This window comes from Pan troglodytes, chromosome 3 (genome assembly GCF_028858775.2).
Source record: "Pan troglodytes isolate AG18354 chromosome 3, NHGRI_mPanTro3-v2.0_pri, whole genome shotgun sequence".
Taxonomy (NCBI): Eukaryota; Metazoa; Chordata; class Mammalia; order Primates; family Hominidae; genus Pan; species Pan troglodytes.
In genome coordinates this window covers 152,986,298-153,012,739 of record NC_072401.2, presented here as the reverse complement: position 1 = coordinate 153,012,739, position 26,442 = coordinate 152,986,298, and the positions used below count along the sequence as shown (strand labels likewise).

Here is a 26,442-nt window from a genome sequence, read left to right as displayed (position 1 = left end):
TGCAGTGGCGTGACCTCAGCTGACTGCAACCTCCGCCTCCCGGGTTCAAGCGATTCTCCTGCCTCAGCCTCCTGAGCAGCTGGGATTACAGGTGTGTGCCACCATGTCCAGCTAATTTTTGTAGTTTTACTAGAGACAGGGTTTCACCATGTTGGCCAGTCTGGTCTTGAACCCCTGACCTCAAGTGATCCGCCCACCTCAGCCTCCCAAAGTGCTGGGATTACAGGCATGAGCCACCCCAGCCAGCCAAGACATAAATTCTTGTTTGAAGAAACTTCCTTTCCATCTCCAATTCTTCCCTTCCTGGGTAATTAGAGTACTGCATTTTAATGAATTTTAATGAATTTAGGCACTTTAATTAATGAACGATGTCACTATTGATAGTGCTGTAGACCAGACTTTCCCACTTACCCATGGAAGCATGGGCAGCAGCAGCCATGTAAACTTCTCTGTAGTATGTCTTATTTCTCCCCTGCAGTGGTAACTGACAGAGACCCTCTTTAATTTCTTGGCTTTTTTAACCAAGAGAGTAGGAATTTTCTGACTTGATGTGTTATTTCAGCAACAACAAATATATATTTATTGAAAAGATATCATTTAAAAGAACAATAGACCATCACTGTGGGAATCTCAAATGCAAATAAAAATCAGTTTGGAGACACACCTAAACAAGGCTGTCAAATAGAAAGCAGAGGTGGATTCATATTAGTTGGTGTCAGTAACTTTGTAGAATGAGCACTGCCTTCTTTTCAAGTGTATGTATATATATGCTTGAAGTATATACTTGAAATATATATATATATTTGCAGTTTTCTCTCTCTAAATATAAGAACCATTTAAGGTTTTTAGAAAAGTTATTTGAAATTCTGATATCTGATAAGTAAAATCCCATCCTATTTGTTTGGAATCAATTATGCAATCTTTTAAAGAATCACCAAAGTAAGATGTATGAACACTGGGTATCTTATGTCTTATAATGGATGAGTTCATTGTTTTATTTATTCTGCTTGTCATAAGTAAAGATGTAATGACATTGCTGCTGCAAATAATTTGTTTTCAGCCCCAAGGAACCTTTAGGTAATTCTGAATGGCACAAAGGGTTTATATAGGGTTCATCCATATTTTAAAAATGATATATACTGTATATACTCCCAAGCTGGAACTTAACAGTAATGCTTGGGAGTATGCTACAGAATCGCTTCATTGGTAATGCTTCTGCTAAAGAGATTTTGGTATGCCAGGATGAGATATAAGATGGACACTTTGGCCGGGGATGGTGGCTCACACCTATAATCCCAGCACTTTGGGAGGCTGAGGTGGCTGGATCATGAGGTCAGGAGTTCGAGACCAGCCTGGCCAATATAGTGAAACCCCATCTCTACTAAAAATACAAAAATTAGCCAGGCATGTTGGCATGCACCTGTAGTCCCAGCTGAGGCAGAAGAATCACTTGAACCCGGGAGGCAGAGGTTGCAGTGAGCCAAGATTGCACTCCAGCCTGGGTGACAGAGTGAGACTCTGTCTCAATTAAAAAAAAAAAAAAAAAAGATAGACTCACTTTAAACCACTTCTTACTCCATTGTGAGTATATCTGTGTATATTCATTCATGTAGACTGAGCCTTGCCCTTAATTTCAAAGAATGATTTCAGGTCTTTCATTTCCAACTTGAGTTAGTAAAGTAAGTCCCTACCCAATGGGGTTTGATTTTTCTCTCCTATTAAGTGATCAAAGCTAAATCATCAAAGCCTGAATGTCTTACAACAGATTCTAATAAGTTCCGAGTTGGCTATTCTTCTTAGTTTTAATCAAAGCAAAGATGGCATTTGCATTTTTGTCATCTCCATTTCAAAGTATTATTAGAGTCAGAATCACCCTGAATGGTTCCACATCAGTAGGATCTGCGTAGCCGTACCCAAAAACTGTCTGTGCCAGAACAGGGGCCCATTTCTACATAAGTGGCATAACACCTAAATACATAAACATTGGAATCATATGTCTAGATTACATAGAACCAAGTTGACATGAAAGGAAAATGTGGATAATCTGGAGTTCTTACACAGAATCCTTGACCCATGATAGCATCCTACCACTCCCCTAACTGTTCTTCAGTCCCCTTGACATACCATGGGTTCCCCCATTGCATCCCTCACATCTCTCCCACAGCATTTATACACACACAACCAATAGTCTTTGTGCCAGCTCTGCCTTGTTTTTTGTTTTTGTTTTTGTTTTTGAGACAGAGTTTCACTCCGTCACCCAGGCCGGAATGCAGTGGCGTGATTTTGGCTCACTGCAACCTTCATCTCCCGGGCTCAAGCGATCCTCCCACCTCAGCCTGCTGAGTAGCTGGGATTACAGACGTGCACCACCACGCCCAGCTAATTTTTTTGTACTTTTGGTAGAGATGCGGTTTTGCCATGTTGTCCAGGCTGGTCCCAAACTCCTGACCTCAGGTGATCCACCCACCTCGGCCTCCCAAAGTGCTGGGATTACAGGTGTGAACCACTGCACCCAGCCTCTGCCTTGTTTTCTGTCTTTGTTCTACTTACAGAGTACTTTTCTATTCCTCAGTTAGCCTTATTAACCATGAGGCATGGATGAGAGGGACAAGGAATGCAAGAGCGGTGTATGTGTGTGTGTGTGTGTGTGTGTGTGTGTGTGTGTGTGTTTGTGTTTGTGTGTGTGTGAGATACATATCTACAAAACCATTACATGGTTACCCAGCCATGGTTACCCTCACACTGAGTATATACTGCTGGTCTTTGAGTGACCTAAACCATCATGCTCTGCTGGGCAGGCCCTGGAATAAGTATATCATCCACAGCAAATGTGTAGCATTTGGCAAATTTTAGAGTTAAGGCGTTTTATTTTTAATAACTCTTTTTTTCATAGAAATGGTGAGACTTTGGGCTAGAAAGTTATTCATATGATTTCTAAATATAAAGAAGTTCAGAAAACCTTTAGAAATATTCTCCCCCAATTAATTTGAAAATTAGAAACTAAAAAATTGGAAGGCTGAGCACAGTGGCTCATACCTGCAATCCCAACACTTTGGGAGGCCAAGGCAGGAGGATCGCTTGAGTCCCGAAGTTTGAGACCAGCCTGGACAAAATAGGGAGACCCTGTCTCTACAAAAAAAAAAAAAAAAAAATTTTTAATTAGCTAGGCGTGGTGGCATGTGCCTGTAATCCTAACTACTTCAACTACTTGGGAGGCTGAGATGGGAGGATCACTTGAGCTCAGGAGCTCAAGGCTGCAGTGAGCTGTGATTGCACCACTGCACTCCAGCCTGGAGTACAGAGCAAAACCTTGTTTCAAAAAAAAAAAAAAAAGAAAAGAAAAAATTCAGAGAATGTGCTGAAGAGTATTTGATTTAAAATAAAATCCATACACTTAAAGCACTATATATAGCCAAGATTAAATTTCCATGTTTGCTATAGATCTGTTCTCATTCTTAAGGGGATTTCATCCAAATGTTTTGTTATTGTTGGCAAGAAAGCAGATTCTGAATCCACCCTCAGTGATTTGTTTTGTTCAGTCTTGGCTTTTGGAACAAAATAATAACCACTTATTATTTTGCCAAAAAATTTATTTCTACTAATATATTTCTTGACAATTGCACAATAATCTTGACTATCATGAAAATTACTTTGTTTAAAATGTAAGTATATGAAAAAGTATAAGTATATAAGACACACAGATACGCAACACACACCCCATTATTTATATGTATTTAAGCTAAAAGATGGCTCTATGGCAAAATGTGAAATCCAAATATTTGTATACTTTGAGGGAAGAGATCAAGCCAAGAACATGTGTTTCAATTTGTTTTTCATGGTCAAGAGGTGAGGGTTGGGAAATATTGTGAGTAATAGATAATTTACCCTTACCCTCAAATTATCAACTATGTGCGTTCTTAGGAGTAACATTTTATAAGTACTGCGTATCTATATTTACACAGGAATGTAACACAGATAACACTAATAGTGAATTTGGGGGGGAAATTTTAAAATTTCCCCCAGCAGATAATCAAGTCTTTTGTTGAATTTTAATTACTGGTTCAATAGAAAAGTGCTATGAGAAGACATTCGTATTTTCTTAGAGCAGAAAGTATAAAAATGACTGTAGAATTTCCTGTTTTAACCAAGAATGAAGGAGAGCTGTGAGCCATTTGCTTCCTGAGTGGCCACATTCCAGCTGTGCAGACTGGTCATAGCACATCTGCCAATCAGAACAGGCCCTGGAGGGAAGCCCTTGGATACTGAGTCTTGTTTACATGCATCGTGACTCTGTTTCTCCCTTCCTCTTGTGTGTTGTACCACTAGGAAGATTAGTGGGGAAATTTGCTATTACATGCCTAAGTAAACTATGCAACTAGGATTACAGCCACAGGAAATGATGTTCTGGACAGAGTTTTAGCTCGGCTTTAGACACAGGTAAGAGTTGTTGCTTTGTTATATGAGGATAGCTAATCTGTATTCAGTTTCTGGCTTTACTTTGAGACATTATACTTCATTTTTGTAGCGAAGCTAGCAGGCTAAAAACTGGAGAAGAATGAGAGAAATGATTTAAATGTGCCCTGCGTTACTATGACTTTAAAATCTTAATACTCATCAAATGAAAAACATGATATTTTCATTTAAGGGAGGGGTGAAACCAAGTTAAATTAAAACAGAAAAGTTTTAAAAGCTGCAGTAATACTAAGTCACAGTGTAGAAAAATTGGAACCAGAAATGTGCTAACACTATGTGTTTGGAAATCATTATATCTAAGCAGGCATGCTTTATTGTGAATCTTTTTACGTATTAGTCTTTCAGAGAACAGTGTTTTCATGAGTACTAACTCTTTGGCTTTGAAAAACATTTCTTTTTTATTATGAACTCATTCAGAAAGAATTGTTACATACGTTTAACTGTGTAAATCCTATTCCTTTTCTTCCATATTTCTTTCTAGAAGTTTTAGAGTATGTTTCATAATCCTCTTATTCTGTTCCACCAGCAATAAAATTAAGGAAAAACTAAAAGCATTCCTGTCTTAATCTTTACGTTGCCATTAAATTCTATCTTGTTAGCATTAATTCAGAAGATACTATAGAAAACTGTATTTTGCTAATATTCCATAGGATTTTTTCTTAACGTCATTGCTTAGGATATATTGTGGTTTGTATATTGCTTCATATTGTTTATTTTTGCATAACACTGCGGCCTTTTACTTCACTTATTTTTAATTCTTAAGCATATAGTGGAGGAAAAATTGTTACTCAGGTTCAAAAAAGACAACCTGTGGGTTTTATGGTTCTCTTGTATATAATAGTCTCAAGGTTGATTAATAGCATGTTACAGCAGTCTAGAGAGTCACTTTTGAAAAGTTCAAGCATCTGTGCTCTTATTTCTTACCCTATAGCAGGGTTTCTCGACCTCTGCACTGCTGACATTTTGGATGAGATAATTCTTTTGGTGAAAGGGATCGCTCTATGCATTGTAGGATCTTTAGCAACATTCCTGCTTTCTACCCATGAGAGTTCCCTTCTTCCCAGTTGTGACGATCAGAAATTTTATATAGAGAGCACATTATATCTAATTACTGGAGAAACATTGAAATCCAACTTCTGAAATGTTCTGGGTGGTAGATAGTTAAGGGTGAAGCTGTATTGGTCTTAGTATTTGCAGATGTTGTAGCTGACTGCTCAATTTTCCCCCTCCCCATTCGTTAGAAGCTTCTGCCAACCATGATTCATGGAATGATTTTTTTGAGCTGAGTAATCTGTGGCTTTGCAGTTTCCTTGCTTTCTTTCCTTAGCTAAATCTCTTCTAGTGTTAGCAAAGTATTTAGCACAGGAAATATCTTATAAAATGAAATAATACATGTAATGATACATTTTCCAAGTAGATGATTTTAACAAACTGTAAGCTTTTATGCCTGTCCTTCATTGTGTCTTTTCTGCCTCTGTCAGGCGAACTGTGATGAAGAGCCTTATACTTAGGAAGACACAACTACCTTTGAACAGTCCTTTGTGAAATCTAATGGTATGGCAGCTGGTATTTAAAAACTTCTTTCCAGAGCTTTTAAAGAACATTTTGACACGTAACCATCTTCTTTCTCTACAGATCGCAACGAACGAAATAAACCAGAACATCGTTCTTCAAGGTATGAATTTACAGTATCTAATAATTCTGTATAAAGCTTCTTATTTGAAAAGTATTGTTTGGAAGCAATGTAAGTGTCCTCTTTAGAGTTACTGTCTATTGGAATCTTCTGTGGCATTCAGAGAAGCTTCATAAGGGAAATCTTATTCATTCTCTGAATTAAAATTTCACATAAAACTATTGACTACCTGGAAAACATGTTTTATTTTAGGAATTCCCATCAGTGACAGATACATTTTCATAAAAATTATTTTACTCTCATTTATTTGTTTTTGTGACTTATTTTCCTCCCCTCCCTTTAACCAGTATTTTTGTAAGTGTGTACTGCTGTTTTCCTAATCATAAAACTAATATAGGCTCACTGTAGAAATGTAAAAGATATTTTAAAAATACAAAGCATGAAAAAAGCAGAACAAAACAAAACCCAGACTGCGTTCCATCAGCCAGAGATGGCTGGCTATTGCTAAAATTTTGGTACATTTCTTTCTAGACTTTTAGTATATATGTATGTATATATTCAAATGGATTATTTTATGTTTTTGTTAGGTATTTCAAGTGGCCGGGAAGGTTGTATCACTTAAGCTCTCAACCACACTGAGTGTATTTCACAAGAATTCTCCAACACTGAAGAGTACATTAAAAAATCCTTGTCAAACTTATAGGTGAAAAATTGTCTGACTTCTCATAGGCAGGACTGACAGGCTATATTTAATATTTTTAACCCAGTACTATGAAAGATTATAATTTTTCTAATATTAATTTCTTTTTATTCCACATTCTACCACCTTTTTTGATGTTTTATTTTGTGGGAATTGTTAAAGTAATGTACTCATTGGATTGACTGCTCTGGTAAGCCAAATCCTGGTGCTTTTTCAAGAGATCAAACCCTAGAGTGCATTGACCTCAATCAATAAAAATATAAAATCTATAAAAATTTCATTGCTTAGAATAGCAATGCGTTTTGCAGAAATTGTCAATCAAAATAAGTTAGTGAGACCTAATCTGAGAGAAGAATATAGCTGGGTATTTAGAATATTGACTGATTTTTTTTCCAGGTACAATTTACATATGTTAAAATTCATTCTTTTTTGTGTATAATCTTACTAGTTTTGATAGGCATGTACAATTATGTATCTACCACCATAATCATTAAACAGTTCGTAAGATTCTTTTATATTAGATAATTAAAGAAAAATAGCAACCAGGCATGGTGGTTCACACCTGTAATCACAGCTACTTGGGAGGCTGAGGCAGGAGGATCGCTTGAGCCCAGGAGTTCAAGACTAGCCTAGGCAACATAGCAAAACACTGTCTCATCTCTGTTAAAAATAAAAATAAGGCAATGTAAGAGAAAGGACTTTGACAGCATGCTTAACTGTGAGTGACATAAAGTTGGAAGAGTAAAAAATACTTAGGATGGTAAAACGAGGATCCCCAAGACCTTTAACATTCTGAAGATTGGACTGAACTGAGCAATATGAATTTTAATAGGCACAAATGCAAACCCTTAGAATGAAACACCAGTGGAACATAAAAAGATAAGGGAGATGTGACTTAGCAATATTTTTGAAAAAGTCTGAAGGATTTAGTTCTTCATAAATTTACCATGAATCAAAAATCTTATGTCATTACATCTACCTTCCCCCAAAAAAGTCTGCACCGATTTGATTACACTGAAAGAAGTTTAATGTTCAGGCTAAAAGTGGTAGCTCTAGATCATACTTTTTTTTTTTCTTTGAGATGGAGTCTCGCTCTGTTTCCCAGGCTGGAGTGCAGTGGCACAATCTTGGCTCACTGCAAGCTCTGCCTCCCGGATTGACGCCATTCTCCTGCCTCAGCCTCCCGAGTAGCTGGGACTACAGGTGCCCGCCACCACGCCTGGCTAATTTTTTGTGTTTTTAGTAGAGATGGGGTTTCACCATGTTAGCCAGGGTGGTCTCGATCTCCTGACCTCGTGATCCACCTGCGTCGGCCTCCCAAGGTGCTGGGATTACAGGCGTGAGCCACCGTGCCCAGCCTAGATCATACTTTTGATATTCTGTTCAATTTGGGGTCCACAAGACCTTGAAAAATTGAAGTATGCTGTGGAGTGACTGTATAGATACCACATGGAGACCTTAAAAAACAAAACAAAACAGAATCCCATGCCCAACCCCAGAGATTCTATTTAATAAGTCTCAAATGAATCCTCAAAATCTGTATATTAAACAAGTCCCCCAGTGATTCTGATGTGTAGTCAGGTTAGGGACCACTGGTCTAGAATATAGCAGCTGAGTTGGGACAGGGAAGATGAAAAAGAAGAGTAAGATAAAAGTCAAAGCTAAACCATAGGAAGACTGGTGTGAGGAACTGGGAGAACTTAGCCCAGATGTGAAAGTTTGGGGAAGTGCATGGGATGGAAACGATAACTGGCTTCAAACACTCAGAGGCTGATATGTGGAGGAAACTAGCAGAATTCTTCCTAATAAATGCTGTTCCCTACTAAGAGGAATGCTGGCCACTGGAGGAATGGCGGATTCTGGGTCTGGGCTAAGGGAAAATGCAAGATGATCCTGGACATCTAGTTGTGATAGAAAGCTAGGAAGTGCTCAACTAATGGGGTCATGTTGAAAAGACAGATGGTAGCATCAAGGGATTTTCACTGGACAAATTTTGGGGTAATTTGAGTATCCAAAAAAAACGATGATAATGGATCCCATGTAGGAGAAATGACAGAACTTAGAAAATCATCATTTTGTAATTCTCAAAGTAATAGTTGATGCAGGCAAAGATCATCAGTGGCAGCTAAAACTTCTGTAAAAAGTTGTTGGGAAACATCAAAAGATACCAGCTGCTGTTGAAAAAAAAAAAAAGTTGTTGGGAAAAGTTGTTAAAATATCACCCCACAGATCAGTTTTTAATTGCAAAGGGGGAAAATTTACCATTTCAATGGAGAGACCTAGTGGTCACCATCTAAATCAAGTAGTCAACATGTATATTATCACTAGTGAGATAAGCAGTACACTTATGTAGTAGTCCTAAGGAAAAAAGAAAAAAAAAAAGGCTGGGAGAATATTGCAGGTAACAAGAGACCAAAGAGGCCGGGCACGTTGGCTCACACCTGTAATCCCAGCATTTTGGGAGGCCAAGGCAGGTGAATCATTTGAGGTCAGGAGTTCGAGGCCAGACTGGCCAAAATGATGGCCAACTCCATCTCTACTAACAATTAGCTGGGCATGGTGGTGCATGCCTGTAATCCCAGCTACTTGTGAGGCCAAGGCAGGAGAATTACTCGAACCCAGGAGGCAGAGGTTGCAGTGAGCCAAGATCACTCCACTGCGCTCCAGTCTGGGCAACAGAGTGAGACTCCGTCTCAAAAAAAAAAAAAAAGAGAGAGAGAGAGAGAGACCAAAGAGATATTAACAACCAAATCTAATATGTGAATTAAAAAAAAAAAATCTAGGACTAAAAAATCCCAACTTTAAAAAAGGTTGGGGAGGGGATAATTTAAACATGGATGTTATTTTAAATAATATTGTATTAAACATTACTTTTTAAGGTGTAGAATAGAAATGTTATTATGCAGGAGAATGTGATTCTTAGGAGATATATGCCAAAGTATTAATGTAAGGGTGATATAGTATTATGTTTGCAAATAAATCTCAATTCAGGGGGAAAAAACCCAGGATGAGCAATAAAGAAGCAGATATTGGAAACTGTTAATAATTGGTGAATAGATGAAAGGCATATAGGTGTTACTTATACTGTTTCTTCAGCTTTTTTGTAGACATGAAAATTTCAAAATAGAAAGACGCAGTGGAGAGAACTGTTGTGTGTGTTCCTGGGAGTCCCAGAGGGAGGACAGAATGCACCTCTGTGGGTGGAACTTGGAGGGGGATATATTTCTGCACAAAATGAGGAAGAATTTCCTGACAGAGCTGGTCAAAAATGGAATGGGCTACTCTGTGAAGTAATGCTGTCAAAGAAAAGCTAAATAAGCTAGCGCTGGAAATAACAATAGAGAAGATTCATGCATGGCTAAGTCATTATTCTAGATGGCTCCAGCTCCTTGCTCACTAATAGCCAATAAATATCTCTTGTGAGTCTCTGTTCTGGCTCAGAATACAATAGAAAATAAGAAAAAGTCTCCAGGTTGAAGGAGGTCCATTGTTGTGGACTTACACTCCCAATCTCTGAGAATCTATTGACCCTAAAGTGAAGTTCCCAGTCTTTACAGTTATATTTTAGGCAATGCTGTGGTACTTTTGAGGGTATTCGGAAAGTATTCTCTGTATTTTTAATCTCTTATTTATACTGTCAAGTTCTTTAGGACTGTGCTATTGGTCTTGGTAACCCTGACACTTAGTAGATTGCCTGGCCCACAATAAACAATAAATAACTGTTGAATAAATAAATGCCAAAGGTATTTTGAGGAGAGAAAGGGAAATATCAGTATTTTTACCTTACAAATCGGGAAGAACCTGACTCTCAAAAGCTCGCCCACGACTATTATTCGATCTGTGTGTTACAACAGCAAGGAGTGATGCCCTATAAGAAAGGAGAAATGTTTTTTCAGGAAAGGACATCGTTTTCTGTCCAGGGTATCTGCTGACATTGGCGGTGACCTGTTCTCCTGCCATCCTCAGCTGAGCAGGGCTACCCCACCAAGCCAGCAGTGCATCAAGCAGATTAATACCTGCTGCATCAACAGAGCAGAAAGAAGAAAATATAAACAAAAAGTCATTTAATTTTGGTATGTTTTTCGGTTCTCCTCAGGCCACTTGGCAACAAGAATGATGGGCTCCAAGCCCAACAGGGATAACAGAAATGCATTTCTCTTGTTTGTGTTTTTAGAGGCCAAGCACTCCTATAGCTTTCATAGTAAGAGGTGAATAAATCTGGGATGTCTGCCTGTTCTTTCACCTCAGTGCTAAACTAAGAAGGAAAACATAATTCTTGTCAAGTTAAAGGAAAAGTTTTATCATATGTAGGCCAACACTAAGACCCCAAGCAAAAGGCATCCTGGGTGGTTTTTGATTACTTTGTTTTGATGTTGATTTGCTTGCTGCCGATTGATTGATACACATGTGAGAAATATCTGCGTTGTTCTTGTCTCAACCTTATTAGTTTAAACACACCATTTCCCAAATTGATGTCCCACAGAACTCTCTTCTGTAGATTATTAATCAGTATGTCAAGAAATAAGTGTTAATATGCAGAAAAGTTTATGAAATGGTGAGTTAAACAAAATTAGCCATATTTCTTTACTGTGATGCTCCTCAGAGTCTTTGATACACTCAAGTACATTATAAAACTCCAAGTGAGAGCTATACTACACACCCGTTTAAAAATTTATTTGAATTTATAACTTCTTTTCCCAGACATAGCTATTAATAACATCTAGGAAAAAGTACCATGGAGTGGCAGTTTGGGAAACGAATTAGAGGGAAGTAGGAGCTAAAGATAATAAAGAATGTTAAGCCCTATGGCAGTCAGTGCCACGAATAGAAAATTAAGAGCTCTTTTTACCACCCCACCAGCTCTAAATAATAGATCTTGATGACTTAGGGGTCTGAACTACCAGCTAATTCATCTCAAATGTTTTATCTACTACAAGGAAATATTTTACAGCAGCAAAAAAAGAAGGCAGCAAAACAAAGAACCTTAAATCTATTTCTCAAAAATTGTCATTTGAATCTTGGCCTCCCTAAAGTCTTCTTATAGTGACCTGTCATAATCCCCTTTGATATCCATTCATAAAATTAAATGAAATTTCATTAAAAATCATAGAAGTAAGAAAATGGAAATTCAGCAAAGTGATTCTTAGATGTATAAGGAAGAGCAAGACTAACCAAGGCAACTTTGAAGATCAAAGAGGAGAGGTGAACTCTTTTAAGTAATTAAGACAGTCTTTTGTCAGCAAACCTAGAAATAGGTTGTTGAAGCAGACTAAAGAGCCCACAGACATAGATGAATGCATAGAGTTCTCTGTCATGTGATATGATAGAGGCAGCATTACGGATCAATGAGGGAAAGTTGGTATGTCAACAGATGGTGCTTGAATAACTGATTATCCATATTTTTAATCTACACGGAATTTGATTTATCTTATGACATGAGATAAAAATCTAAAGAAATGAAAGAAGTAAAATGGAAACATTTCAAAGAAATGTATAAGAATATCTTTATGAGGTAGTGAGTTCTTAAGGGTCAACAAGTACAAACCATGAAGAAAAAGATTGATAAATCTGACTATGTGAAAATTTAAGATTTATGTACATGAATACATCGGAAGCATGTGAAAAGGGAAGTCATGACTGTGCAGTGCACGTAGGCAACAAAGGTTAGTATCCAGGATAAAGAAAAACTACGCATACGGAAGAAAAAGACAAGTAAATACAGGTAGGGAACACATAAAAGATGAAACCTAAGTAACCAGTTAATATATGAAAAGATTCTTCACCTTGCTAGGATTAAGATGTGCACTAACATGGTAATGAGATACCATTTCACTTCCATGGAATTGGCACAGAACTCTCAAAGACTGAAAATACCAAGTACATATGAGAGTATGTAATTTGGTACAACTGTAAGGAAGACTTTATTCAGGACTATCAAGATAGGTATAGGGACAACTGCAATGGGATTTTGCAGTCGGGGAGTTAGGTCAGGCTCAACTCATGGGCAAGTGGGAATTTATAATAAAAGAGCAGGGCGTGGGGGTCAGTGGATAGAAAATTACTGAGAGGAAACATCGGGGATAAAGGGGATTATGGCTAAGTTGACCTAATAGGATTCTTGCTGAAGTCAGACCAGGGTGATCAGACATCACCAAGAGGATGGCAGGGGATTGAACCTGATCAGATGTTAAGAGTAATCTGATATTGAAGATGAGGATTCTTGCTAAACTGACTTACTGCCAAAACTGGATTTTACAAGGAAGTACACAGATGGGACTAGGAAAAGTTTCAGAATCTTTGTCAGTTCAGAGTAGCCCTGTTTGAATTAAGGATATGTAGTATGTGAGAACATGGATACATCTCAGAAACATAATTTTGGTTGACAAAAGCAAGCTGTAGAAGGATAGTTACAGTATAATGCCATTTATATAAAGCAGAAGTCAGCAAATGGGTCAAATCTGGCCTGCCACCATTTTGCAATTAAAATATTACAGGAACTCAGCCATGCCCATTTGCATATCATCTCGGGCTGCTTTCACATTACAACAGGAGAGTTGTACCAACAGGGACCACGTGGCAAAACACAAATAATACATTGTTTGTTGTATATTTTTATGACTATGTATAGGTACTAAAAGTATAAAAAGATGTGTGGAAGTCATAAATAGTGAAATTAGGGTATTGATTATCAAATGAATGGGCCAGGAAAGGATCCACAGGGAGCTTCAAGTGTATCTTGACTGTTTTATTTCTTAAGCTAAGAGATAGGATTTGCAATATTATCTATACTTTTTTAAACTCCTGGGAATTAGCTGGGCATGATGGCTCATGCCTGTAGTCCTAGCTGCTTGGGAGGCTACGGTGGGAGGATTGCTTGATCCCAGGAGTTTGGTGAACTATGATCACACCACTGTATCCCAGCCTGCATGACAGAGTGAGACCCTGTCTCTTAAAAAAGAAAGAAAGAAAAAAAAACTCTGCATAGTTTCATAATTATTTTTTAAATGGCATCAGGAGATCTTTTTGAATCCTATGGCAATGATAAAGATGTTTTTATAGGACATGAGTATAAAATTGAGTGAATTCTTTTTAAAGAGAAAAATTGAGGAAATAGTCAAGAATGTTCAGAAAAAATTGATTAAACACTTCAGATTTTACCTCTACTTGTAGTCCTGCTCCCATGTCTCCTTTTACTAGAAGCATCTTGTATTTCTCTGCAAATTTTTCTCTTTTTTGGCACTTTAGAGTTCTACAACTAACACGTGAAAACATGTTTTAATAGTACAGAAACATGTGGTATCTGCCTTTATCCCATAGGTGACTTAAGAGTGGTGGTTCAGTGTCTATCCTAGTCTGCTTTCTATGCATATATATAGCATATATTTAAATAATATTTAGAACAAATGGGGATATATATATGTGTGTGTATGTGTAGTATGTGTGCTTATATGTATGTTTGTATATCTGTATACATATGTATGTGTTTCTGTCAATTTGACTTTTTTAACTTATTTAGAAAGTATTACCATGTCAGTTTCCACTTCATTATTTTTTTAACTACTGCATAAAATTTTCCAGTGTAACCTTATTATAATTTATTTAACCAGTCCTTTAGGTTGTTTCCAATTCATTGCAGTTAGAAATGATGTTGCAATAAGCATCTTTATGTTCATATCTTTGTGTATAGATGTGTAGGAAAACCTTTATTGTTCTTCCAAGATAGATTTTTTTTTTGTTTTCATTCACAATTACTTTTAAGTTTTTAAATTTTATATGCCGTACATGTCTGTTTGCTTCCCAAATCTCAGATAGCTTCCTGGTGTTTGGTACTGTTCCAAGTTCTCTAGAGCCCATTACAACTTCCCTCCCCATAATGTGGCCTGAAATGTCACCCAGCACAGGGAGAGACTGAAACTCAACATGCAGAATATTTGTAGCACATAGTTTAGTACTCTCAGAGTTAATAGTTGGTGATGTTAAAACTCATAGCAATCACTATATCATTACGAATTTAAAAGGGTCTTGGTTCTCTGCATTGGTATCCTGTTGTTGATCTTATGAAGATGTTGAAGATTTTATTTTGACACTTTACCATCATCACATTGTGGTTTAAATAGATTAGCTAAAAGCGAAAGATTTAACTTGTTTTAGCTGTTCTCTTTTCTAAGTATGTCTATCAAAATACCATGCTCTGCTGGGGTTAGTTTAATACTGAAATTCTGTAGCATTTCCCTGACCATATGTTTTGATACCTGTACCTCTATAAACTATAGCTCTGTGTAATTACTTTCTGGCATTATGTTTTCTAAGCTATAAGAGAAACATTACTTTTGCTGCAGCATCTGTAATGCCATAAACAAGGTGAAACATTTAAATGTATACAGGTTTTGTGGGCGGGAAATTCTTTTGCAAAGGAAGATGTGAAAGGACTATTAACATTTTTTTGTCATCCTACAGAGAATACACACACACACACACACACACACACAGTGTTGTTTTGTTGTGGTTTTCAGAAATGTAACTTTAGCATTTCCCCCTAGTGTGATGGGAATGAAAATGAAGCATGTATATGGTGTAGCAGTTGGGTAATTGAAAAGTTTTATTGGCTGGTCTACCACTGCCATAGTACTTAGTGTGGGGCTTTTCTGAAGTTGTTTCAAATTAAACTATCAGCAGGCAGTTAACTTTCGAACAGCAGCTGGTCTTGTGTTTATTACTTTTTCTCAAGATGGGCTTGTTGGCCACCCATTTCTCAGCAGTCCAGGGCGCATGGAACTCCTGGCCCTTAAATTTTTTTCATCCTAATTCTTTCCTCTCTTTCCCTTGGGTTATATTTTATATTAGTTATTTACCTTTCTGCAGTATAATTTAGAAGTAGTTGTTTATACAGTTCTACAAAATGTTGGTTAAACAGCCTGTAGTCAAGTGAAGTTTGTATACATCTTTGTGGCCCTCAATCTGTCCTTAGGTTATGGTTTTACTCCAACTAATAAATATCCTTGGGAAAGTGGACTTTAAATTTTTATTCAAATATTTTCCCTTATTGAACACAGCATACATCACATTCTTCAAATGTATTGATTAGGACTGTATGCCACAGAAGCGTACTAGCTAATTCCTGGAAAAATCTTAGGACAGAATTACTGAACAGTCATTCATTAGCTCAATCACCTCCTGTCTCATTAAAAGTAAACTGCTGTTGATCGGAATTCAGTCTTGTCCTTAAAGGTAACACCCTGGCTGGGCGCGGTGGCTCATGCCTGTAATCCCAGCACTTTGGGAGGCCGAGATGGGCAGATCACGAGGTCAGGAGTTCGAGACCAGCCTGACCAGCATGGTGAAACCCTGTCTCTACTAAAAATACAAAAATTAGCCGGGCATGGTGGCATGCGCCTGTAATCCCAGCTAGCTACTCAGGAGGCTTGAGGCAGGAAAATCACTTGAACCCGGGAGGCAGAAGTTGCAGTGAGCCGAGAGTACACCACTGCACTCCAGCCTGGGCAACAGAGCAAGGCTCTGTCAAAAAAAAAAAAAAGGTAAAACCCTTTCCTGAAACCAGAAATCAGGCCTGGTCCCAAGAATTCAATTTCAAGGTTTGAAGTATCTTTGTTGATTAGCAGCTCCTCTGCATAATAAATCAGAGCATTCATTTCTGCCCTCGTGATAAGTTTTTGCCACTTCTAATCTCATTTTAGTTGTAGGCCATCTTTCCAGAAATGCAGAGTGAGCAAGCCAGCTCTTTTGCAACACTTCTAAATGCAGCAACATTTAAGGCAGGAATCCTGAAGGACTTGTTTGTGACCTTGCTTCCTTTTGGACAGGAGGATTGAGAATCAGTATCCTTTGTTAATTAAAAAAATGAAAGAATGGAAGGAAAGTATGGATTGTTTGGAGGCTTCAGAGTAACATTGTGTCTACAATACAAACATTCCCTCAACTATAAACCTGCTTCCTCAAGATAATGTTTTCCCTTGGCACACTGCCCTGTGCAGGCAGTTCAGGGATGCTATCAAGGAATGACAGGCGGACTTAAAGTGCATCACTATCTATTGCCCAGTAGTTTCTCTTGGTCATGGATTCTGAAGAGAAACTCTAGGTAGAAGAGGCCTTATAAACTGAAGTACGGTCTTCAGAATATTTTCATGAGGCCGGCTGTGGTGGCTCATGCCTGTATTCCCAACACTTTGGGAGGCCAAGGCAGGTGGATCACCTGAGGCCAGGAGTTGGAGACCAGCCTGACAAACATGGTGAAACCCCATTTCTACTAAATACAAAAAACTAGCCAGGTTTCATGCCACATGCCTGTAATCCCAGCTACCTAGGAGGCTGAGGCAGGAGAATCTCTTGAACTCAGGAGACAGAGGTTGCAGTGAGCCAAGATTGCACCTTTGCACTCCAACCTGGGCAACAAGAGTGAAACTCCGTCTTTAAAAAAAAGAGAGATAAAGATTTATTGCAGGGAAATATTTATGTGATTGTTGGAGCTGATTTAGGCAAGTCAGAATTTCGTAAGGCAGGCCATCAGGAAGGGCAGGCTGGAACTCTCACCCATGGAGTGAAGCTGCCATCCACAAGTGGAATTTCTTTTCATTATGGAAGCCTCAGCTCTGCTCTTAAGGCTTTTTAACTGATTAAATCAGGCCCACACAGATTTCATAGAATAATCTCCCATACTATACCCTGATAAAGTCCCATCAACTGGTGGACTTTAATCACACTGACATAATGCCTTTATAGTGACGTGTAAATTAATGTTTGATTAAATAACTGGAGACTGTAGCTTAGCCAAGTTGACACATCAAATTGATTATCACGGTTGCTTTGGACCTCAGTTAAGCAGGCTAAACCCACTTGGAAATGATTTTCAGTGTTATCTCTGCTTTTCAAGGTCAGGGCTCTTCAAGTCTCTGTAACCCAGAAGTTCTTTCTGACATATCAGTTTGATGTTTGTTAGTTTTGTCATAAGAAACTACAATTGCATTATTATTGTCCTAAAGGATTCTCTCAACTCAAGCCAGGGTGTGTGGTCATGGTGGGATTCTGTGAAGGAACATAAGCCAGCATCTGCATAAACACCTTGATCCAGGCGGTATTTGCTCTTATACATTTGTGCTATCCCTTCGTGCTTGGAGAAGCACACTATTGTTACATATGCCTGCTTTGTATGAACTGGTAAAGTCTGGAGTTGATAGGAACTGTTGAGTAGTCCCACAGGCCTCTGTCATAGTGGCAAAATATTACCTTTGGCTACCTGAAGAAAAGATACAGATTTGGTCCTCTCTTTTCACTAGTGCTAATTTTTCCACACAGTGATCAACTTCCTTTAGGGAAGCTCATTGCATTTCTTTGAGCATAACCTAATCTCCTCTCATTCTGAATGCAGGATGTCTTCTTTGCCCTCTAACTCAAAGTAGGAAAAGATAGGCCACTCAGAAGTAAAATAGCTAATGGTAAAAGCATGATAAACTGTTAGGATACTTCCTGGTGGCCTTGGGTTTCAAAGCTTTTACCCATCACTCTGGAAACAACTCCTGTAATTGTTCCTCTTGTAGATTCTCTAGGCCTGCATTTCAGTGTTTAGTTTTTTTCCATAGCTTTGAACGATGAGGTGGTGATGCACTGCTACTAAATCTTATCTCATGCATCCCTGAGAACTGCCTCCCAAGCCTCCAATCTCAGCTGAAGGAAAGGCACCTATGGCCAGGTTTCCACATGGTCCTACCCCATTTGGCCATAGCTGATAGAACTCTATCCTATAAGGTGTGCTAATCAAGTTTTTTCTCATGAAAGTTTAAACTAAAAGACAGAGCTGACAGCCATGGTTTCTGGAGGTTTAAAATTATTTAGATTTGGGCTTGGTAGGATATGCATGCTGATGAACACTGGCCAGGTATGCCAGTGAATGAGCAGGGAGTTCAAGAGAAGAAGACTGCAAAAACTGAAGCAGAGGTGATGTGGTCCCAAAGAGAAAGTGAGGAAGAATGAGAGCATGCACGAGAAGCTGCCTTGTTTCCCAGCACTGCCCAAAGTTTAGCTGCACTTCCTGTTCATACCCATTCCCAGGATACCTTTGTATGCTCATAATAAAAACCCCTTTAATTTAATTCAAGTTTAAAGGGGTTTCAGTTGTTTTAACCTCACAAGTCAATGCAATACCATTAGAAGAAATAATGATAACAATACTGTAATTTAGAAATGAAAGTCACATACCTAACATACTCATGTTGGTTTTAGGACTACCAAAACTATAGCCTTGATTCTAGAATTTATTTCCATATAGATTAGGGTGCCATGAATATATTGAGAAAATAGAGTAAGGTAGTACTTTACAGTATTTATGGAGAAACAAAAGCCATGCCATATAATATGTTGTATGAAGAGGGAAGTGTATTGCTTGTCTTATGAACACTGACATCAGATCTATGCCAGTGAGTAATAGAAGACTTTATTGTTTTGTCTTCTTTCATCAACAAAAGGCAAAACACACACAGACACACACACACAAAAAAAACCTTCTTTAATGTAGGATTTTCTGAAACAACACAAAATACAGCCAGACCTATAAATATCCTATCATTTATTTGTATATACTCCCTGACATGTTATATTTTGTGAATAAATCCCAGGAGTGATAAAAGTCTTAAATCATTTTCTGATACTATTTAAGATTCTGCCCCCTTTCCTCCACCGTTGCTTCTGATTTAACTCTTCCAGCCATGGGATGTTCAGTGAAAGAAGACAGTTCTTAAGGTTCTTTGGTAATTAAATCACAATTCTCACCTAATGTGTTTTGTGTGTGTGTGTGTGTTTTCCTCTCAACAGTCAACTGTATGTGAACTTTTTGTGAGATAGTGAAGCACAGTAGCAAAGAACTCTGGCCCTGCCTAGAGTCAGACTGTCCAAGTTCCAGTCCTGACTTCACCATTTACCAGCTATGAGTCCTTTGACATTTAAATTATGTAAACTTTTTTTCATCTCTAAAACTGGGATGATAACAGTACCTTCTTGTACGGGTGGATGTGTGGATTAAGTGAGTTAAAAGATGTAAAACCATTAGTGTAGGTCAATTAGATTAGCTATTTCTTTATTATTATTGGAATGGATTAAATATCAAGTCCAGCTCCCTTACTGCAGTTGGATTAAGTAATTGATTCTTATTAAATGAATTTAAATTGGAATCTTGGAGTGTTTTAAGTTTCATATTTTAAAAATTTTAGACCTAGTGGGTAGAATAGAGATCATCCAATCCAATAATGTCATGTTACAGATAAGGAAACTGACATGTGATTATACTCATGGAGTGAGTAAAGGCAGAGCTGAAACTGGGCTTGTCAGACCCCCAGACTCCTCACACAGTTCACGCTCTGTCTGACAACCATCAGGGGGATGGTCCTACATTCTCTGTGTCTCCAAGAATTCACTGATAGCCTAAAACAAACAGATGCTTTATGTACAAAGACAGGAATGCCAGCAAACAATCTTCAAGTGTAGCAGAAGATGTGAAGATTGAAGCAGAGATGATGTGGTTTCAGAGAGAAAGGAAGAATGAGAGCTTGCACAAAAAGCCGCCGTGTTTCCCAGCACTGCACAAAGTTCAGCTGTACTTCCTGTTTGTACAAATTCCCAGGATACCTTTGTATGCTCACCTCTTCCCTCTTCTCTTTGGCCTTCTATTTGCGTAAAGAACAGACTTGGCCGGGCACCCTTGGCTCATGCCTGTAATCCCAGTACTTTGGGAGGCTGAGGTGGGTGGATCACCTGAAGTCAGGAGTTCGAGACCAGCCCGGCCAACATGGTGAAACCCTGTCTCTATTAAAAATGTAAAAATTAGCCAGGTGTGGTGGTGCGCACCTGTAATCCCGGCTACTCGAGAGACTGAGGCAGGAGAATCACTTGAACCCAGGAGGCAGAGGTTGCAGTGAGCCGAGATCACACCACTGCACTCCAGCTTGGGTGACAAAGTGAGACTCTGTCTCAAAAAAAGAAAAAAAGAACAGACTTGATCTCAGTATTTAAATAAGGTACTGCTATATTTCTTTAAATAATGATTGTTAAAAATATCACCTTTGAGTTTCCCATAGATTTGTTCTGCTTAAGCCTGAGGCAAAACAACAACTTTAGTTTATGTAGGCCTGATGTTGGAAAGATCATGATTTTAAAAATAACACCTCCATGAAACATTGATGAATCCATATTTGACATCAAATGGCAGATGTGCTGGAGTTTCTGCACTATGTTATGTTTTGAAAGTGAGATTCACTTACATTCAAAAGATATTTATTGTGTGTGAAAAGCATTTTGCTAGACACTGAGGTAGTTTATACTAAATGTAAAGACTTGGAACCCTAAAAAATAAATCTACAGAAATCTTTCTTCACCCTGATTTACTATGTAAACCCTATTAAGAGTTAGCAGTCTTCCTGCCTTCTGAATTTTTCTTCCTTTTACTAGTACTTCTTTGTAAAATACCAACCCAAATATTCTGTCTTTGTATGGAGCTAGTCAAAGTGGTGAGTCCTGTGAATGGGCCTACTTGACCTCACTCCTCGATTTGGACATGACTTTACCTTAAGAAAATATTTAGGTTTTGACATCATTTTTGCTAACAATACTGTCACTCAGTGTTTACAGTTCAGTGTTATGCTAATTCATGTAGGGTTTTTTTTCTATTACTTTCTATAAACCTCTTACAAATAAAACATGGAGAAGTAGAATTTATACCAGACTAGTTTAAAAACACATTGTGACAAATATAACATATTAATGTAAGATGAGAATAGTAGGGAAAACAGTGTGGGGTATGTGACAACTTTCTTCACAACTATTCTGGAAATCTAAAACTAATTTACAATTAAAAGTTTATTTAAAAAAAATCCTCCCCCAAAAACATACACACAAAATTATTATGATGAAATAAATTGCAGCAATTTAATATTAGCATGGTGACCAGCTTTTATTCTGTTCCCCTAAATAATATAAAATAAAATGATCAAGGCTGAATTATTTCAGTAAGAGAAACGTCATTATTCTTATAGAAAGTCCTGGTTTGAAAACAAACATTTCTAACAGCAGGTTAGAATTAGAAGGGAATACAAGTACAAAGTCTTGGTGTTAAAATTTTAAAACTAGGATTAAAGTTATTATTTGAAACATTTTGATTTCTCAGGGACAAAAACAAACCAAAGACAGTTCCTTGGCATACTTTTATCTAGAGCACAAATGACCTTTATAAGTTGGTGGGGCTGGCATCCCCACCTGAGGGCAGTGGTTCATTTTTGTATCTCCAGCCATGGTCCGTAATCATGAGGTTATCAGTGATCAGTGAGTGTTTCCTGAATTTAGTGGCAAGGAAACATTTTCACTTGAAATAAAAATAACAGAGAATCTGAGGACCTCTAGAAGTTTATTCCTTTTTGAAGCTACTTGCAAAAATAAATAAGCTAAAGAAAACCTTTCTGGTTAGGTTCTGTGCATTGGTGATCTTCACACTGTTGACTTCTCAGGCTGCTGAAAGTCATCCAGTAGCCCCAATCCCCACTGCCAAGGATTGTTCCGTGTCAGCTGACTCTTCCTGGGAAAAGGCTGGTGGCGATGATGGGGTCAGTGGCACCGATGCTGCGATTGCTGGGGGTCCTGTCATGGGAATTCCACCTGTCTTTTTCAGACCTTTGGTGTTAGGACTGTGGCCTGTGGGAATGAGGTGGGATTAGGAGTCAAGCTTGGAAGTGAGTCTTAGATCCTAACCCCACCACCAACAGTCACATTTCTCTTTCCTCGTTTGTCTCCATCTCCTCTCCCCCTTCAATCCCCCAGCATTCTTGAAATTTTAGGCAGCATTCCAAATAGCCTCTGACATAGTTCAACTTAGACCGAAACAGTTGTATAATCTCTCCTGGGAAAATTGAAGCCCCAGTGTTAATGGTCAGAATATTTGTCTGGAAGCAAAATGTCCAACTTTATCACACTAGTTTTGGGTGTTTAGAAGGGCCCTCATGCTCTGTTATTCCATTAATAAAATATAAATACTTGCTACCTAAATAGATGGAACCTAAAGGTAGTGGGATTACTAAAGACTGTATCTTGTGTTTTGAAAGTAAGGTTGTTAAAAAGAAGTCTGTCTGTCTGTCTGCCTACCTACCTGTCCCTCCATCTATCCATTCACACCTTCATTTCGGTTGATTCCTATCATAAGGAATTTTTCCAACAAGAAGGGCCATGACGCAAGAAACAGTTGGCATATCTTACAGACATTCTTATGGTGACATAGATATTGGTTAGAGGTATGAGGAGGATCATCTTTAGTGCAACTAAAAGTTGGAATTAGTACTGGACTGTAGTGCCACACCAGTTCTAAAAATGCCAGCACTGGACTAGCTAGGAGCTTGAGGAGTGACTCTGGCTTTGGCTGCTACAGAAAAGCAGATGTTACTATTCATGTATGCATAGTCTTGCCACTAAGAATCTATTTTATTATTATTTTGAGACGGAGTCTTGCTCTGTCGCCTAGGCTGGCATTCAGTGGCGCGATCTCGGCTCACAGCAACCTCCGCCTCCTGAGTTCAAGCGATTCTCCTGCCTCAGCTTCCCTAGTAGCTAGGACTACAGGTGTGTGCCATCACGCCCGGCTAATTTTTTGTATTTTTAGTAGAGACAGGGTTTCACCGTGTTAACCAGGATGGTCTCGATCTCCTGACCTCGTGATCCACCTGCCTCGGCCTCCTAAAGTGCTGGGATTACAGGCGTGAGCTACCACACTCGGCCTTATTGTTATTATCATTCTTTTCTTTTTCTTTTTTTTTTGAGATGGAGTTTTGCTCTTACCGCCCAGGCTAGAGTCCAGTGGGGCAATCTCGGCTCACTGTAACCTCTGCCTCCCAAGTTCAAGCAAATCTCCTGTCTCAACCTCTCCATTATCTGAGATTACAGGTGGCCGCCACCATGCCTGGCTAATTTTTGTATTTTTAGTAGAGACAGAGTTTCGCCATGTTGGCCCAGGCTGGTCTCGAACTCCTGACCTCAGGTGATCCACCCGCCTCGGCCTCCCAAAGTGTTGAGATTATAGGCATGAGCCACTGTGCCCGGCCTATTTTATTATTTTTTAAAGTTTGATTATACTTTACCCTCTCCTTTAGTTGTATTTCATTGAAATTGGCATTCATGATTAGTTCTATATTTGTGATACTATTTTTTAAAGACTCCAGATGTTCCTAGGTGGTTCCTCATTTTCTAATCTGTATTAAAATTGCCTGTTTAAAAAATTGTTTACTTCTCTGTCTTCTGTACTTAACTGTAATCTCTTTGAATAGAGGGACTCATCTTGTTTTACTTTTGTCCTCAGCACCTAGGAAAATTGCTGGAACGTAGAAAACACTCGGGAAATAATAGCTAAATTAATGCTTTTAAAATTCTAAATGTTATATGGATTTAATTTGATTAACACCCTGTATTTTTATTTTGTGCTGGAGCAATAGGGGTATGGGAAATACAGAGATTTGAAGTTGTATGCATGCTGTAATTCATTTTTGTTATTCACATCAGGATTCTGGGGGATTTTCAGCCCTGTAATGGCATCTACATGTGACTTTGAACTCAGCCTGCTGTTTCCAGAAAGTGATTGATTGGCTGGTGGTTTGGCTGTAATCTTCATTATTTAGAGGTCATGAATGAACCAGTGAATTTATTTTGTTTTGTTTGTTTGCTATAGCAATTTTTAAAAATAGCACACAAATTATTAAAGTAATTATAAAGCTTGAAAAATTCAGAGACACAGGTAGATGACAAATCATTCATAATTCTTTACCTCTTAGAATCAACTATTGTTAACATCTGGGGCCTGTGCAGTGGTATGCTGATAAATGTGAGCAACTCGCTCTCTGAGCGTAATTCCAGTATGAATGTTGGTTGATATGTTTGTTTATATTAATGAGTAAGATAAACGTGAAACAAAATATGTGTCAAAAACCAAAACCAATATATATGTCAGAGTTTCTATTCATTTGTCAGTTGCATGAGCAACCTCTTTGCTGATTCAGATGATAGTTTTCAAACTGGAAGAATGTTTCCTCAGTTTTTTTGTTCTTGTCGTAATGTAACAGCTCCATATATAACATGCTTTTAGGTTGAACGTGCATTATTACTAACATTTTCTTTGTCACTTTCTTAAGTTTAGACAGTCAATAAAATGATAAATTAAACCCTAATTTGCCAGTTTTGTGGGATAAATATTCCACCATGGCCAATTTAAAGCTACCAATATGATACCACTGGTGATAGATTGGGAAGAGATGCACAGTAGCACGTCATTAGCAGTAGTAAAATTTAAGAAAATAATTAGGAAATGATGAACCTTTAATATTAGCTTTACTTTAATTGTAAGTTTGTATAACTTAATTTTTAATAATGGTTATATTTAACAACTGGCTTGCAAAATTTCTGAAAATTCAATTGTCAGCTCACATGAGCTGGCTCCAGCACATCACTGGGTAGATGCGTTCTCACTTTTTTTGTATAAATGTAATTATACAAATATGTGTGTGGGGTGTGTGTGTATGTGTATGTATGTATGTGTGTATGTGTGTATGTATGTGTTAGTCCATTCAGGCTGCTATAACAAAATACTATAGACCAGGTGGCTTATAAATGACAAACAAACAAAAAAATCCACACTTCTCGAGGCTGGGAAGTTCAAGATAAGACACCAGCAGACTCCCTGTCTAATAAGGGCTTGCAGTCTGGTTCATAGACAGTATCTTCTTGCTGTTTCCTCTTATGGCAGAAAGGCAAGGGATCTCTCTGGGGCCTCTTTTATGAGAACATTAATCCCATTCATAAGGGCTCTACCCTTATGACCTAATCACTTCCCAAAGGTCACATCTCCTGGTACCAAAACCTTGGGGGTTAGGATTTCAATATATGAATTTGATGGGGATACAAACATTCAGACCATAGCAAAATAAATATATATTTTTTAAAGTAAGATTTTACAAATAACATTGGGATTATACTATTTCGTAGTTTGGGGACTTGTTTTCCTTGTAGACATGGTGTCATTTGGTCATGCATTTCCGGTGTCATTTGGTCATGCATGCTCTTTTGCTTTGGCACGGTCTGCACTTCGGGCCCTTTCACAGTGCGTGTAGCTGGTCACAAGGGGAGGCTAGATGAGAATAGCTGAATAAAATGCTTCCAGTGTGGCAGGAAAGAAGAGGGAATGAATGGGGATGGGGCAGCCTATGCCCCCTGTGCAGCAGGCGAGTTATTTCAAAGTATGCTGCCAAATGAGCTTTATCATTTCCCAGGCAGAGTCCTTACTTTGAGACTATTTGGAACCTTGCTCTGTCCACCCACAATATTATGCCCCATCCTTTGTTCTGCTGAACTCCATACCTGCCATTTTCTACTACATTCTCTGCTGTACCTTCTTGGATCTCTCCTGTCTGCTTCTTTAAACTGAGGCTGATAAAAGGCACATTTCCTCTCTGTGAATCTTTTTAAATATCCTGAAAACAGAACTGTTTGTTTGGGGACAGTTGTACTCAGACTCAGAGTCTATAGTCCTAATGAACAGTCAGTCATTCCCCTTAAATGATGGTATCCTCAGATACATAATATATTAATAATATCCTAAAACATACTT

General features: G+C 38.2%; 1 protein-coding gene across 35 annotated transcripts in view; it reads left to right on the top strand.

Annotated features, from left to right (window-relative positions):
- SH3D19 (SH3 domain containing 19) overlaps positions 1 to 26,442 on the top strand; it is a 277,157-nt gene that overhangs the window by 172,312 nt on the left and 78,403 nt on the right. For 22 of the 35 annotated variants that reach the window (XM_063809097.1, XM_063809086.1, XM_063809096.1 and 19 more), the window contains one exon: positions 6,109 to 6,148. Coding sequence is in view for 6 of the 35 variants with exons in the window: in XM_009448407.5 (XP_009446682.2) it covers positions 6,109 to 6,148 (40 nt within the window). In the remaining 29 variants the exon portion in view is untranslated. Of the gene's footprint in view, positions 1 to 4,079; positions 4,438 to 5,709; positions 6,028 to 6,108; positions 6,149 to 26,442 lie in introns of those variants that run through there. The other 13 variants (XM_063809078.1, XM_016952365.4, XM_063809098.1 and 10 more) reach the window with 11 other exon arrangements.